This window comes from Schistocerca piceifrons, chromosome 8, assembly GCF_021461385.2.
Source record: "Schistocerca piceifrons isolate TAMUIC-IGC-003096 chromosome 8, iqSchPice1.1, whole genome shotgun sequence".
NCBI lineage: Eukaryota > Metazoa > Arthropoda > Insecta > Orthoptera > Acrididae > Schistocerca > Schistocerca piceifrons.
In genome coordinates this window covers 421,553,191-421,571,088 of record NC_060145.1, presented here as the reverse complement: position 1 = coordinate 421,571,088, position 17,898 = coordinate 421,553,191, and the positions used below count along the sequence as shown (strand labels likewise).

The window sequence follows — 17,898 nt, the reverse complement described above, 5'->3', positions numbered from 1 at the left end:
AGGCGTGAATTACAACCTTCCTTCGCGGCTGTACTTCCGCTATCATCTCTTCTTCTACCTTCCAAACTTCACACAAGTTCTCTTGTATACCTTGCGCGATTAACGCTCTTGGAAGAAACAATAGTGAAGGAAAATGGCATAGCCATTGTCTAGGGTATTGTTTGTAGTGGCGTAAAACAGAATTGTCTGCGTTAGGCAAGGTTGTGGGTTTGCACCACAGGAATTTTCGCAACAGCGCTCATTCCGCTGCTGAGCGGAAATTCATTGTGGAACATTTCGCTAGGCTGTGGCAGTATCATTTCTTGAACTAGTGCTAGTCCAGCAAGATATGCAGGAGAACTTCTGTGAAGTTTGGAGGGTACGAGAAGGCATGCTCGCGGAAGTACAGCTGTAAGGACGGGTCGTCAGTGGTGCTTGGATAGCTTATCATTGACATAAGCGTTCATTTTCTTGTAGTACACATGGAATTCTCACTTTAAGGGAGAAACTTAAATCCAATAGCAACTTTTAAAATTCTGCTGTTTAATGTCCCTAATTCAAATATAAAAGTGCTTCGAATAATAAATAACATAGCATAAAAAACAATTTATCATGTTTAACAAAATATTCATGTCGACACGGAATGTTCTCTGGTAACGTAGGCCTTTATATCATCATGTATATTATTATTATTTCTATTATTAATAATACGACATCGACAGGAAGTGCCAAATGGACAAGCAGGGATGACTAGAGAACAAATGTAAGCATTTAGAAACATGTGTAGCTAGGGGCAAGATAGGTACTGCCTACATGAAAGTTAAAGAGACCGTTGGAGAAAAGAGAACGAGCTGTATAAATTTCAAGAGCTCAGATGGAAAACCCGTCCGAAGCAAAGAAGGGAATGCAGAAAGTTGGAAGGAGTATATAGAGGGTCTATACAAGGACGATGTACTTGAGCGGAATATTATGGAAATGGAAGAGGATTTAGATGAATATGGAATGGGAGATATGATACTGCGTGAAGAATTTGACACAGCACTGAAAAACCTAAGTCGAAGCAAGGCCCCGGGAGTAGACAACATGCCATTAGAACTACTGATAGCCTTGGGAGAGACAGACATGACAAAACTCTTCCATATGGAGAGCAAGATGTATGAGACAGGGGAATACCCTCAGACTTAAAGAAGAATATGATAATTGCAATACCAAAGAAAAGCAGGCGATGACAGGTGTGAAAATTTCCAAAATATCAGTTTGATAAGACACGGTTGCAAAATACTTAGACGAATTCTTTACAGACGAATGAAAAAAACTGGTAGAAGACGACCTCGGGGAAGATCAATGAGATTCCGGAGGAGTATAGGAACACGCGAAACAATTCTCACCCTACGACTTATCTTAGAAGAAAGATTAAGGAAAGGCAAACCTACGTTTATAGCACGTATAAAGTTAGAGGAAGCTTTTGACGGCGTTGACTGGAATATTCTATTTCAAATCCTGAATGTGGTACGATTGAAATACAAGGAGCGAAAAGCAACTTACAGCTTCTATAGAAACCACACGGCAGTTATAAGAATCGAGGGGCATAAAAGGGAAGCAGTGTTTAAGAAGAGAGTTAGACAGGGTTGTAGCCTATCCCCGATGTTATTCAATCTGTATATTGATCAAGTACTAAAGGGAACAAAAGAAAACTTTGGAATAGGAATTAAAATCCATGATGAAGAAATAAAAGCTTTGAGGTTTGTCGACGACATTGTAATTATGTCAGAGACACCAAAGGACGTGGAAGAGTAATTGAACGGAATTGACAGTGTCTTGAAAGAAGGGTATAAAATGAACATCAACAAAAGCAGAACGAAGATAATGGAATGTAGTAGAATTAAATCAGGTCATGCTGTGGATATTAGATTAGAAAATGAGACACTTAAAGTAGTAAATGAGGTTTGCTATTTGGGGAGGAAAATAACTGATGATGGTCAATTTAGGGAGGGTATAAAATGTAGACTGACGATGACAAGGAAAGTGTTTCTGAAGAAAAGAAATTTGTTTACATCGAATATAGATTTAAGTGTCAGGATGTCTTTTCTGAAAGTATTTGTATGCAGTGTAGCCATGTATGGTTTTTCTGAAACTATTTGTATGGAGTGTAGCCATGTATGGAAGTGAAACATGAGCGGTAAACAGTTTAGAGAAGAAGAGAATATAAAGTATCGAAATGTGGTGCTACAGAAGAATGCTGAAGATTAGATGGGTAGATCACGTAACTAATGAGGAGGTACTGAACAGAATTGGAGAGAATAGGAATTTTTGACGCAACTTGAATAGAAGAAGGGATGAGTTGATTGGACACGTTCAGAGGCATCAAGGAATCATCAATTTAGTAGTGACGGGCAGAGTGGAGGGTAAAAATCGTAGAGGAAGACCAAGAGATGAATACGCTAAGCAGATTGAGAAGGATGTAGGTTGCAGTAGTTTTTCGGAGACGAAGAGGCTTGTACAGGATAGTGCGGCATGGAGAGCTGCATGAAACCATTCTCTGGACTGAAGACTACAACAACAACATTATCAGCACCTTGTTTAATGTAAACAATTTGCAGGAGATGCTGGTAATGGTTGAGATATGCATCACCTTTTGTAAAAACGTTATAATTTTTGTGTACAGTTCAGTAAACGATTTCGTTAAAAAAACGGTAGTGCAGGCGGTAGAGCACTAGCCTACAGAAGGCAAAAGACCCTAGATTCGAGTCCCGGTTCGGTATATAGTTTCAATGTGCCAGGAAGTTTCATTAACGAAAGTGATATCGGGTGTGCACAGCGGAAACGCGCGAGAGGACGGAGGATGGATCTACGGAAAATAATAGCAGTCCTAGTACTGATGCTTAAGGAACAAGTGACGTTATGTTTTTTCAGTTCGCTTTTTTACGCCGTATTGATTAGAAACTGTTGACAGTCGTTGAACTGAGATTAAACCATGCTAATCCGATAGTAGGAAATCCAAGTTTTTTTTGTCATTTTTCCGTTTAGTACAGGCGCTGGAAAAAGACATGAAAACAATATGACGAATCTCAGCTGAACATAAGTGCAGATGGCAGCCAAGCCTCTTGGTTGCAATGTTGTATTTGATGACTGACGTCACCTGTGGAATGTCCTCAGTACGTTGCAAGAGTCGGTCGTGATCAGAGTAGAGTTGTGTGTAGTTGTGAGTGCACAATGACGGAGCTAAGTGAATCAGAACGTAAGCATATTGTTGGTTCTCATATGATGGATGCTTCCGTAAAGAAGATAGCTGAAATGTGTGGTGTATCTACAGGCACCGTATCGAATATTTATACGCCACACAGACGAAGCGGAAACAAGTCTTCCACCGTCAATACTCAGACGAAGTATGCTGTGTGACCGTGACAAGTGGTCATTGAAGAGGACTGTGGCGAAAAATATGGAGACGACAGCTGCAAAAGTTACTGCGGAACTGAAAGTCGCACTTGAGGACTTTGTCAGCACCAAAACAACACGAAAAGAGCTCCAGGAGCAGGCTATTGAAGGGAAAGCTGGAATTCCTAAACCACTAATGAGTGACGCTAATGCCCGTGAGATGAGAACGTGATGCCGATGCCATAAAACATGGACTCTGAAACAATGGTTGAAAGACATTTGCCTGTATTACTCTTGTTTCACACTGTTTCCAGCTTCTAGCCCAGCTTTCGTCCCAAGAGTAAAACGTGGCGGGGATTCGGCGATGATTTGGGCAGCATAATCGAGACATAAGTAAATGAGTTTTGCTATTTGGGGAACAAAATAACTGATGACTGTCGAAGTAGTGAGGATATAAAATGTAGACTGACTATGGGAAGGAAAGAGTATCTGAAGAAAAGAAATTTGTTTACATCGAGTATAGATTTAAGTGTTAGGAAACCTTTTCTGAAAGTATTTGTACGGAGTGTAGCCATGTATGCAAGTGAAACATGGACGATAACTGGTTTAGACAAGAAGAGGATAGAAGCTTTCGAAATGTGGTGCTACAGAAGAATGCTGAAGATTAGATGGGTGGATCACGTAACTAATGAGGAGGTACTGAATAGAACTGCGTTCTGAGGCATCAAGGGAACACCGGTTTAGTATTGGAGGGAAGCGTAGAGGGAGACCAAGCAGATTCAGAAGGATGTAGGTTGCAGTCGTTATTCGGACATGAAGGGGATTGCACAGGATAGAGTAGCACGGAGAGCTGCATCAAAGCGGTTTCTGGAATGAAGACTACAACATCGTCACATTCCACGGGCCCCGTGGCTGTTCTGCAAAGTCACATTACTGCCAGGGTTTGTGTGACCATTTTTCTGATCAGGTGGAATGTGTTCCAAGACTGTAGTACCCCTGTTGAAGCATCCCCAACTCTCTTGTGGTTCCCTTTTTAGGTTATCCACGTCGACGTCTGCTCGAAGATACGTATCGTCGGTAGGTTTTCCGACTTTACTTCCCGACGTGACAGCTACGACTCTCCGATGAGGTGCGGGCCTTGTGTTTTGCTATTTCTGCGAGTCTTGTAAATATCGATTTTATTTAGTAATTTGCCCGGCTAAAACTCTCCCCTTTTATGATTAAAACAGCCTGCGCCACCCTTCGGAGGGAGTGGGGACGTCAAAGAGTCACAAAAGTTTATATTAAGGAGTCCGTAAAACACGTAAACGTTCACTTCAGTTAGAGTGTTAGTTAATGCCTACGCTTTCCGCTAGATGGTGCTGACTTACTGCTTAATAGCTTTGGTTCTGTAAAACCTTCACTGATTAGTACTAGGTAAATGAAATAAGTACAATACTCTTGTATTTCACTTTCACTCTATATTCAAGGATTAAGATGGTGATGGATGATGGTCTGTTTAGAAGGCTCCTAGCCTGGAGGAATCTGAATAGTCCGCAAATGCCGATATGCACACGCTCTATGTCCAGTTTCGCCACTAACGGCACAAGACACTTTCTAAAGTCCACACGTTAATATCTGAATACCAGTACCTCTGAATTCACTCGTATCTGTAGATAATTTGAGTTTCTGCCATCTATATGTCCGTAAAGTTCCAATCTAGCACTAAAGTCCTAAAATCCCCTTAATACTCCGTTGCTACCAACAGTCAGAGATCGTACAATACATCACTTTTAATCTCCGTAATATTCTAACAGTTTATCGTGAATCTTAACACGATAAAGTCCAATTTAATTATTGTCTCGATGAGTGACACGGGTTCCCTGCCCTTTAACATAACAATCAAGGAAAAAAGGCGGCAATAATGACGATCAGGCCTTTTTATAGGCTTTTCTTCACAAGAGTTTAACGTCACTTCCTTCTCCATGACGGAGCTTCCGTGGCTTTGCTGTACTTAGACGTTAAACTAGTTGCTGATATACTATAATTTTGATCTGCAATTACCGAACTCTGATTCTACGCCATTTTCCCCTCTAAAGATTCTGTTCTTAATTTTAAATTATTCTTTCTTTATCTTTTATCACTGTAAACTGAACCGAGGTGTTACACTGTGCACAAAGCTCGCACTGTACAGGACTAGTTTTGCGAATACGAGGGTAAATTGACGCATCTCCCCAGCCCACTACAGGCACTAGATCTGAGTATTATTGATCGTTGTGGTATAGTTTGGACAGAAGAGTACGTGATCACTATCCACCTCCATGATCGTTAACTGAACTTGTTATTTTGCAGGGAGAGCAGTGTAAGACTCCCTTTAAAACCGCATTGGACCCGTATTTATCCATTCCGAGACGGAATGAAGCTGTTTTGGTTGCCATCAGGTTCCCTACTATTATTAGACGTGGTTGTGTGTTTCCGTATTTTTGTCCGCCCCCTATACGTCGAAATCCAGGTTAAAGAAGACCTCACTGAGCAGTGATAGTGTCTCATGACATGGAATGCTGCATAGCTGAAGTTAAAACCCGATTAGTGGCTGGGTTAACACGGCGAGGTTCTGGTGGCTCTGAGTGGTGGTGTACGTATTGGAACAGCCCGAACGTGACCCGGGCGTATGTCTGGGTTAACACAGCGAGGTTCTGGTGGCTCTGAGTGGTGGTGTACGTATTGGAACAGCCCGAGCGTGACCCGGGCGTATGGCTGGGTTAACACGGCGAGGTTCTGGTGGCCCTGAATGGTAGTGTACGTATTGGAACAGCCCGAGCGTGACCTGGGCGTGCACTGTGCGGGCAGAGAGCGAGCGCCAAAGTATTGGCGCGCCCGGCCGCGTCGGCCGCCTGTTGTGCGGTCCCCGGCGCGTCCCGGCCCAGCCTGGCGCCGCGCAGCGCGGCGTAGCGCAGAACCACGCCACCGGCTCGCGCGCCCCCATTGGCCGGCGCGCGGCGCACCCTCCACCCTCCGCCCTCCGCCCTCCCAGCCTCGGGGCGCCAGGGGGCGTCTGGGCCGGCCAGCCCGGCTGCACGCAGTCTGCCGCTAGGCGTCGCCAAGGTTGCCAACGGATTAGCGAACTCACTCACCGAGTCTGCGATGGCCGAGCTGGACGCTGTCCTGGGAAAGAGGTACAAGCTCTCCTCCAGCGAGAACTTCGATGCCGTCATGAAGCAGCTCGGTAAGTCCCGAATGCTGCCCGCACCGCTCTCGTATTCGCGATAAATATCTGCTGTCCGGGACACACCCTCCGCCGCCAGCCTCGTCCCCTGTTTGCACGAGCATCGCCGCAACTTTCATCTACATTTATACTCCGCAAGCCACCTAACGGTGTGTGGCGGGTTTACTTTAATTTTTTTAGCTGAGTATACTAGAATTGTTTTTATAAGAATATTATTAGCTTTAATTTTTTTAGGCGGTGATTTTTATTCTTTTATATTTTTTATTAAGCTTGCTGTTATGTCCTTTGGTTTTATCTGAGTTCGGGGAACATTGCCACTGTCATTGCCTCCCTTTTCTGTTCCAGTCGCGTATGGTTCGCGGGAAGAACGACTGCCGGGAAGCCTCCGTGCGCGCTCGAATCTCTCTAATTTTACATTCGTGATCTCCTCGGGAGGTATAAGTAGGGGGAAGCAATATATTCGATACCTCATCCAGAAACGCACCCTCTCGAAACCTGGCGAGCAAGCTACACCGCGATGCAGAACGCCTCTCTTGCAGAGTCTGCCACTTGAGTTTGTTAAACATCTCCGTAACGCTATCACGCTTACCAAATAACCCTGTGACGAAACGCGCCGCTCTTCTTTGGATCTTCTCTATCTCCTCCGTCAACCCGATCTGGTACAGATCCCACACTGATGAGCAATACTCAAGTATAGGTCGAACGAGTGTTTTTTAAGCCACCTCCTTTGTTGATGGACTACATTTTCTACGGACTCTCCCAATGAATCTCAACCTGGCACCCGCCTTACCAACAATTCATTTTATATGATCATTCCACTTCAAATCGTTCCGCACGCATACTCCCAGATATTTTACAGAAGTAACTGCTACCAGTGTTTGTTCCGCTATCATATAATCGTACAATAAAGGATCCTTTTTTCTATGTATTTGCAATACATTACATTTGTCTATGTTAAGGGTCAGTTGCCACTCCCTGCACCAAGTGCCTATCCGCTTCAGATCTTCCTGCATTTCGCTACAATTTTCTAATGCTGCAACTTCTCTGTATACTACAGCATCATCCGCGAAAAGTCGCATGGAACTTCCGACACAATCTACTAGGTCATTTATTTATATTGTGAAAAGCAATGGTCCCATAACACTCTCCTGTGGCATGCCAGAGGTTACTTTAACGTCTGTAGACGTCTCTCCATTGATAACAACATGCTGTGTTCTGTTTGCTAAAAACTCTTCAATCCAGCCACACAGCTGGTCTGATATTCCGTAGGCTCTTACTTTGTTTATCAGGCGACAGTGCGGAACTGTATAGAACGCCTTCCGGAAGTCAAGGAAAATAGCATCTACCTGGGAGCCTGTATCTAATATTTTCTGGGTCTCGTGAACAAATAAAGCGAGTTGGGTCTCACACGATCGCTGTTTCCGGAATCCATGTTGATTCCTACATAGTAGATACTGGGTTTCCAGAAACGACATGATACGCGAGCAAAAAACATGTTCTAAAATTCTACAACAGATCGACGTCAGAGATATAGGTCTATAGTTTTGCGCATCTGCTCGACGACCCTTCTTGAAGACTGGGACTACCTGTGCTCTTTTCCAATCATTTGGAACCTTCCGTTCCTCTAGAGACTTGCGGTAGACGGCTGTTAGAAGGGGGGCAAGTGCCTTTGTGGCTCGATTCGAGGTTCCTAGAAAATAGAACGGAGGCTTGCTAACAACTTCTTTTCCCCGGACCGTTCGCGACTGGAACAGGCCAGGGGGCAAGTGACAGTGGTACAGAAACTACCCTCAACCACACACCGTAAGATGGCCTACAGAGTATTGTTTTACTTACAGACGAATCTTCATTCCACATCCAGGGCGAAGTTTATAAATGACGTCAATAATTCGACATTTTCAGTGGACGCCTCCGTAAGTAAGCGAGTTGGCTCGACGACGAACCAGGTTCGGACTCCGGCGCCGCCATGGAATTTTCCTCGGTGGGAACTCTGAAACTGGATTAACTCACCTTCAAGGTCGAAGGTGAAAAACTGGTTCGTTAAATTCCGGTTACTGTTTCGACAGCCGACATTAACGGCCGGAAGGTTGATGTGTTTGTCCCATGTACCACCAGTACTGCCAGGCAGGCAAGTAGGTTTCGATTCTGGGAAGGGGTGAAGAACGGGGAAGGGAGTCCAGGTTCTTGGTCCCCATCTCACCCCTCTCCCCCCCCCCCCCCCCCGCCGTCCTCCAATACAACTTTTCGGCTGGCCGGTGTGCCCGAGCGGTCCTAGGCGCTTCAGTTCGAATCCTGCCTCGGGCATGGATGTGTGTGATGTCCTTAGGTTAGTTAGGTTTCAATAGCTCTAAGTTCTAGGGGACTGATGACCTCAGACGTTAAGTCCCATAGTGCTCAGAGCCATTTGAACCATTTGAACAACTTTCGGCCACCCCCACCTTAAATCAGCCACAGATAGTAAGATTTTAAAAATAAGAGTAATTTGTTCCTCTTCTTCTCTTGCCGTGAAGGCCTTCTATGGAACATGTTCCGGTTTAGTCCTTAATCCTTTGTTGTTCTTTCCTTTTTTCCTAGTATTCCTTCACTCACTATGTTTATTTTTCCTGTCTTCAGGCGCCTTTATGCCAGTCCTGCTTTCCATCCTGCCCTTTCCAATACTTCTTCTCTTACGTCATTCCTTTACAAGTCTTTCCTGACCCCTTGACCTCAGGTGATTGTTAATTTCCTTTCTCTAAGATATTTGAAGATATGTCTACCGAGTCTACTGTCAACAACTTTGTATATATGTCGAGAAAATAGTAATCTCCTCTGTTTTACTGTTTCTTATATATTCCTATGTTCTGATAAGTTTACCGTTAATTCTTAATTTTCTAGGTGCTGGATTTTTCTAGGAATCATGTATCTTACGTATAATTCTTGTTTCCAATGTTTCAAATTTATGAGTGTATAGTTTAATACTAGCCATTCGCAACCATCCAGACGTTCTGGTTTCACTACTATGTCTAGACCTTTATTTTAGGCTATTGTACAAGCCCTTTTTGCTGTAAATATTCTTAGTTATACCCTACGCTTTCTCAACTTTGTGTATCTTTTCTTCTAAAGCAGATCTTTCTGAGCCATTTTCTTGAATAGTCTCTCTCAAATGTTTGAATTTTTTTTTTTTACTTTTTCATTTTCCCCAATATCTGTTATAACATATTTGCGGCACTTTTTTATATTGGTCATGAATTTTGGTGTCTTTGCAGAGATTTTTAATCCTGTCATTTTAGCTGTCTTTTCCCGAAGGTCGAGAGAGGTGGCGCAGTGGATAGCACACGGGACTCGTATTCGGGAGCACGAAGGTTCACTTCCAGATTTAGGCTTTCCATGGTTTCCCCACTCAAGGCAACTGTCGGGATGCTTCTTTTGAAAAGGCACAGTCGATTCCCTTTCCCATCCTTGAAACGTGCCGAGTTTGTGCTCCGTCTCTAATGACGGACGAGACTTTAAAAACTAACCTTCTTTCTGGATCACGGGAACCCGGGTTCGATTCCCGGCTGGTTTGGGCGTTTTCTCTGCCCGGGGTCTGGGTGTTTTGTTGTCCGTATCATTTCGTCATCATCATCATCATCATTCATGGCAGTGGCTAGACTGGACTGAGTAAAGAAACTGGACTGTGCAAAAAATTGGGACCTTTTACGGGCGATGATGACCACGCAGTTGAGCGCCTCACGACCAAACATCATCACCATCATCATCATCAATAGTCTTCCTTTGTTTCTGCCTTCATCTCGAAGCCTGACTTGGATTGCGGCATGTCAGACTTCCAGCAATTATAGTAAAATCACCCGCAAATGCGAGGCAATTGATTGCAACACCATTGTTCTTTCATCCTATCACGAGTAACGATATTTTGGATTGTTTCTGGTTTTACATTCCAAATTTTTACAATTTTCTCCCTGACCTAGTGAAAACAAACGGAAATAAAAATATATTATTTTTATTGTATTAAATGTTTTACGGGTTTATGAGATGTTTACACCAGTGTTCAATACATCGCTTCGTAATACGTTTTAAGAGACTGCAATTCAAAAAGAAATATATCCGAAAAAAATTGTCCAAAAAATTTGAGAAGTATCTGTGTCGCGCAGTTCTTTTATGAATTATAATGGCAACAAAGTCTCGTAACTTTGACTACTTCGTACGCAATTTACACAGTGAAAAATCAGTGTGTACCCTCATCATTATCAGTATTTCACTTGCAGTGAGCTGTAAAATTGCGAGCACAGGTGTGCAGACAACAGTTATAAAAGTATTGTATCTCTCTGTCGTTGTCACCTACAGGAGGCGGACATAAACATAGAAATATAAAAAACACAACACATTACCATGCTTAATACTGTGCAGGAGAACCGTTTCCATTCAAAACAGCTTTAATTCATCCCGAAAAGGAATACGTACAGATCCTGTGTGGTTTCCAACGCCATCTTACGTCATTCTTCCTGGAAAACAGCGGCAATTTTAGGTAACCATGATGGACGTTTGTAGTTATCACTCACCCTCCTCATCAAAGCAGACCACAAAGGCTCAATAATATTAAGATATTGTGAGTGTGTTGAGCAAGGGAGATGCGACGATCCATCCACGTGCACACAAACTAATTCTGGGCGATGCAAACTGTATGAACAGGGGCACTCTCGTCTTGGTACACAACACCACCGCTGGAGAAGAAACATTGTACCAAGGTATCGGCCTGATCACCCAAAATGATCATTTAATCCTTGGTACGAATTGGAGGTTTCAGAGTAACAATGGGGCCATTGGAATACAACAATATGATTGCCCAAATCATCACCGAACCCCCACTATGTTTCACTCTTCGGACGTAAACTCGGCCAGAATTTGGAAAAAGTGTGAAACGAGACTCGTCCGACCAAATGACTTTCTTCCATTGCTCTGTGGTCCAGGTTTTATGTTTTTCATGTTGAAAGCATTTACATCACTAATGAGTGGTTTGAAATTCCCTGCTTATGGAGATCCCTTCGTATTGGTTTGGTGCAGGCAGAGTTCACGAGTGCAACATTCAGTTCAGCATTGACTTTTGCAGCTGTCGTCCTGGTATTTTTCGTCACAATTCTCTTCAGTGACCGTCTGTTACGATCACTTGACACACATTTTCGTCCGAGTTGTGACTTAGCGGATGTTTTTCCGCTTTCCATTTGCGCGGTATAGATCTTCGATACGGTTATTTCTTACAACACCAAACACTTCGTCTTCCTTGGTTATGGAAGCATCCACCACATAAGCAGCAACAATTTGCCCACTTTCGAATTTAGTTAGGTCCGACATAATGCTCTCACAACTACACGGAACACTATTGTCAATATGACTGAACACTTAGACCATATTAAGGACACTGTGTGCGTGCCATTCGTGATGAAATACGTCAACGCAACCTATAGGCTTAGGTAGGATTTGCAGCCGGCCGGTGTGGCCGTGCGGTTAAAGGCGCTTCAGTCTGGAACCGCGTGACCGCTACGGTCGCAGGTTCGAATCCTGCCTCGGGCATGGATGTGAGTGATGTCCTTAGGTTAGTTAGGTTTAATTAGTTCTAATTTCTAGGCGACTGATGACCTCAGAAGTTAAGTCGCATAGTGTTCAGAGCCAACCTTAGTGAAGCTTCTTTCCCATCCTGTCCTGGTTTCCCTCAACTTCTGTTTTTCTCCTGTTCCAACTGTGGGTTGACGATCCGTGTTGATGCCAGCAGAGTCAGCTTATGAATGTGATCTGTTCCCTTTCAGGAAAGTTTTCTACAGCCAGAAGGGCTGCAAATGAATCCAAGTGGACTGACGTTCAGCGAACACAACTGAAAAGTATGCTGTGTTAAATGAAGCTTATAATTCCTTAGAACCCATCACCGTTTTAGAGATTCTGCTCTCACTATACTGTACGTGCCGAAAGTTATCTGGAAAGCTTATAAGTTAATATACGTAAAAATATAAACACTTTTACTGAAATGTTGTTTTGTGGGGTATCATGACGCTCATCACTCCCCTTAGATCCTCACCGGAATACTGCAACTGAATGGCGCTTTAGCCCAAAGGATAAAGCAGTCGCTGGTTGTAGGAAACTGTTCACTTGCAGGTCTCTGGTTCCTGTGATTGTTCACGTAATTCGGAGTGTACAGTGCGAGAGGACTCACTGCTTTTCCTTATTTCCCGCCAAATGATAAACCGGAACAGCAAGTAAAGCTGTCATCGACCGAAAGGTTTGTTTGAACATCATCGTGTTTTTCTAGGCACAGTCGTACTGGAGGTGATGTGGTCTCGTCTTCCTCTGGTCTTCGAACTGACCTGCTCAGACAATTATAGTGAGACATATAGTTCAACACGGTCTCTGGACGATGGTGCAACTCGATATTTTTCCCTTTCACGAACATTTCCAGACTGGAAATAAAGGATAAATGGCTCACAAAAATCCTAGGAATGATAGTGGAGCGAATCTGCAAATTGCTGTCTAACACCACATTTATCTATGTAATCAATTAAATATTTAATGTGTGAATTTCACTTATTCCGCTTTGGGACAGGTATTTGTATTCTTCTTCAGTCGGTATCGTATCTCTCCTGAGCTAAGCTGCATACACTGACACAAACTTAACTTTTGATCGTCAACATGTGCTGTACATTTCGTCGCCTTTTCTGTCGGCGCTGACACACCTTTCTCTTTCTCCTAGTCAGTAAAATTAATGACATTGGGAACGCAAGTTCTCGTGGCTTCCCACGAATTCGTTTTTCCGCAGTCACTTTCCCTGCTGGCACTGCCAACTGACAAATCGTGCTACTTTTGAAATGGTGTGCTACTGTAGGTAGCCACGCGAGCAATTTAGTTCCCGCTACGGACGGGTCACCAGTTCGTCTTGCGACATAGTGTCTCGTATGAAATCTGTTTCAACAGAAACGGAATGCAGAAACTTTTTTTTTCTTTTTTAGCTGCAGTAGTGTACTCGAAGCCCTCAAGAATCGCCACGTTGGAGTTGTGTGAAGATACTGTGAAAATAGCCGACCCAGGTTAGCCGACCCGTATAAAGGAAGGAAGACCGGGGATTGACATGTCACCGAGGAGAGGCTCATGATAAGTAAAGTTTCACGGTATAGCCCTAGACGTGTCAAAAGGCCCCGACCGACCGCCGTGTCATCTTCAGCCAATGTCGTCGTCGGTTGCGATATGAAAGGGCATGTGGTCAGCACACCGCTCTTCGGGCTATTGTCGATTTTCTTGATCTTGGAACAGCTACTAATCAGTCGAGTAGCTCCTCAGCTCCCAGTTGCAAGTTGCCTATATAACGGCTTCCAAGGGCTAGAAAAATTTGAATTTCAATATTTCACATAATTATTGACCTACTTTAAAGTGCTGTCATAATCTAGTCATTAAGACGTATAATTTTATATCAGAAGCTTAACACAGTAAGACAAATATTACAGTTAGAAACTGTGTACGTCTCATGAGGAAATGTGACTCAAGGCGTGCAAATTACTAGGACTACATTCATCCAGTATTTGAGAATCAGAGAAATTAGCGACTTTCAACAAACTGTACCCATAAATTCAAACCTTTTCGAAATTCTACTCGCTGACACCACGTAGCAAAATAATGAAAGGAAAAAATTTATCACTTACGTTTTAATTTATTACTTCTTTACTACTAACTCTATTAAAAAAAATTTTTTTCAGACAATATTCACATATACCGCTGCCTGTACCTGCAAAATTATATCAATGTACGACACGCCGTCCCGGAGATACGACGTCATAAATATTGAGATGTGTGAAAAAACTAGCTTTTATTTTAAGGTGAGTGAAAATTACCCGACTATACACATTCAGTGTTTGATAATGTGGGCACTTGGCTACTTCCAGTGAACTTCAAACCTCATTTCAAACCTCTTATGAAGTTTCTCTCGCTTACACACTTAATATCAAATATTGCACCCATAATCTGATTTGAAAAGTAGTTAGACGTTTGAAGCTGATTTATGGATGGAAGTTCGATTCTGTACAGTAGTGGCAGTCAGCCAGGTCCCTACCGCCTACTTGGAGTCGTTGAAAATTTCATTGTGAGCAGTAGAGGTTTAAAAAACATTTTCATTTAAAAAAATTGACGTAAAGTATGTGGTTCCACCATGACGCCACACAGGCAAACTTGGTGCATCTTCATAGCGAACATCAGCGGCAGACTTTCCCAGGAAGGTGGGCAATAAGAGGGAGTCTCACTTGTTGACTGGACCTCACTTGATGTCTTCTTGCTAAGTCAGTGTGTGCCGGCCGCTGTGGCCGTGCGGTTCTAGGCGCTTCAGTCTGGATCCGCGTGACCGCTACGGTCGAAGGTTCGAATCCTGCCTCGGGCATGGATGTGTGTCTTGTCCTTAGGTTAGTTAGGTTTAATTAGTTCTAAGTTCTAGGCGACTGATGACCTCAGAAGTTAAGTCGCATAGTGCTCAGACTCATTTGAACCATTTGAGTCAGTGTGTAGTGCGGTATCGACGGCGTCTTCTTCGACCTCGTCAACAACACCCGGCATACTCCACGGCTCTCACATCCGTAGCTCGTGGTCGTGTGGTAGCGTTCTCGCTTCCCGCGCCCGGGTTCCCGGGTTCGATTCCCAGCAGGGTCAGGGATTTTCTCTGCCTCGTGATGACTGGGTGTTGTGTGATGTCCTTAGGTTAGTTAGGTTTAAGTAGTTATAAGTTCTAGGGGACTGATGACCATAGATGTTAAGTCCCATAGTGCTCACAGCCATTTGAACCACGCCTCTCATAACCACGATGGAGACGGCACTTTTAAGCCCCTGCCCAGCGCGACGCCGGGCAGCTCGTTCTTCCATCGCTCGAGTCTCCGATGGGGAGCGCCACGCATACGCGCCACCAATGGACGCGAAATTCACGTGATCTCACTGCCTCGACTCTGAATGGTCAGCGCATCTACACTCCTGGAAATTGAAATAAGAACACCGTGAATTCATTGTCCCAGGAAGGGGAAACTTTATTGACACATTCCTGGGGTCAGATACATCACATGATCACACTGACAGAACCACAGGCACATAGACACAGGCAACAGAGCATGCACAATGTCGGCACTAGTACAATGTATATCCACCTTTCGCAGCAATGCAGGCTGCTATTCTCCCATGGAGACGATCGTAGAGATGCTGGATGTAGTCCTGTGGAACGGCTTGCCATGCCATTTCCACCTGGCGCCTCAGTTGGACCAGCGTTCGTGCTGGACGTGCAGACCGCGTGAGACGACGCTTCATCCAGTCCCAAACATGCTCAATGGGGGACAGATCCGGAGACCTTGCTGGCCAGGGTAGTTGACTTACACCTTCTAGAGCACGTTGGGTGGCACGGGATACATGCGGACGTGCATTGTCCTGTTGGAACAGGAATTCCCCTTGCCGGTCTAGGAATGGTAGAACGATGGGTTCGATGACGGTTTGGATGTACCGTGCACTATTCAGTGTCCCCTCGACGATCACCAGTGGTGTACGGACAGTGTAGGAGATCGCTCCCCACACCATGATGCCGGGTGTTGGCCCTGTGTGCCTCGGTCGTATGCAGTCCTGATTGTGGCGCTCACCTGCACGGCGCCAAACACGCATACGACCATCATTGGCACCACGGCAGAAGCGACTCTCATCGCTGAAGACGACACGTCTCCATTCGTCCCTCCATTCACGCCTGTCGCGACACCACTGGAGGCGGGCTGCACGATGTTGGGGCGTGAGCGAAAGACGGCCTAACGGTGTGCGGGACCGTAGCCCAGCTTCATGGAGACGGTTGCGAATGGTCCTCGCCGATACCCCAGGAGCAACAGTGTCCCAAATTTGCTGGGAAGTGGCGGTGCGGTCCCCTACGACACTGAGTAGGATCCTACGGTCTTGGCGTGCATCCGTGCGTCGCTGCGGTCCGGTCCCAGGTCGACGGGCACGTGCACCTTCCGCCGACCACTGGCGACAACATCGATGTACTGTGGAGACCTCACGCCCCACGTGTTGAGCAATTCGGCGGTACGTCCACCCGGCCTCCCGCATGCCCACTATACGCCCTCGCTCAAAGTCCGTCAACTGCACATACGGTTCACGTCCACGCTGTCGCGGCATGCTACCAGTGTTAAAGACTGCGATGGAGCTCCGTATGCCACGGCAAACTGGCTGACACTGACGGCGGCGGTGCACAAATGCTGCGCAGCTAGCGCCATTCGACGGCCAACACCGCGGTTCCTGGTGTGTCCGCTGTGCCGTGCGTGTGATCATTGCTTGTACAGCCCTCTCGCAGTGTCCGGAGCAAGTATGGTGGGTCTGACACACCGGTGTCAATGTGTTCTTTTTTCCATTTCCAGGAGTGTATTTCAGCAGCCGCACTTGCTGCTTCGCCCGCACATTACCCAGAGCACTGTAAAACGTCCAAAGTCCTCCTCTTGTCGAAACCTGATAAACCACCCTCGAACACCTCATCATATCGACCTGTCAGCCTCATGTCAGTTTTCCGCAAAATCTTTTCTACCATAACTACCCAACGAATCCATAACCACATTGCAACCGACCTACCCCTTCCCAATACCCTATGTGGCTTTCGTCTGTATTCCATCGACGAACAACTTCTTCACCTTATCAATCTAATCCCCTATCGACTGAATAAACGGTATTCCTCCATATGTGTCTCCCTTGACATCCAAAAAGCCATCGACTTGGTATGGAATTCTGGACTGCTCTTCAAGCTACACCCCCAGTGAACTATGTCCGCCTTATAGCATTCTTCCTTCACCACCATCCTACATACCTCACAATCAACCACGCCCGTTCCTACATCGTTCACCCCACTGTAGGTATGCCCCAAAGCTCTATCCTTTCACTCCTTTACATCAAGTACACTGCAGACATTCCCAAACTTCAACCACCAACGTACATCCAACAATATGCAGGTGACAACGTCTATCCCTTGAACTCTCCCATGCCTTCCTCCAAAGCCACCTGAATCTCTTGGTCTAATGGTATAATAGTGGAATCTTCAAGTAAATCCACAAAAGAGCTAAGTCACTCGGCGTTTTCGTCTTCCAGATTTCCATCTCTCCATCTACAACCAACCCACCCTTTTACTAATAGAGTAAAGTATTTAGAACTAACTCTCGACGGAAAACTAACGTGGAACGCACATATCCTGACCACCCTCCACAAAGCCCGAAACCGACTACAACTACTACATCCTTCTACCATTGTGTGTTGACAGTTACGCTTGCTCTGTTTTCCACCTGTCGTATGCTACACACAACCTGCATCTCCTTATGTTAGTAGAATTAGAC

General features: G+C 44.9%; 1 protein-coding gene across 2 annotated transcripts in view; it reads left to right on the top strand.

Annotated features, from left to right (window-relative positions):
- Positions 1 to 17,898, top strand: part of LOC124711524 (fatty acid-binding protein, muscle-like) — a 158,020-nt gene that overhangs the window by 40,905 nt on the left and 99,217 nt on the right. The window contains exon 1 of one of the 2 annotated variants that reach the window (XM_047241647.1): positions 6,424 to 6,559. The exons of the other annotated variant lie outside the window; for it this stretch is intronic. Coding sequence (XP_047097603.1) covers positions 6,478 to 6,559 — 82 coding nt within the window. The 5' untranslated portion in view covers positions 6,424 to 6,477. Of the gene's footprint in view, positions 1 to 6,423; positions 6,560 to 17,898 lie in introns of those variants that run through there. 2 annotated transcript variants of the gene reach the window in all.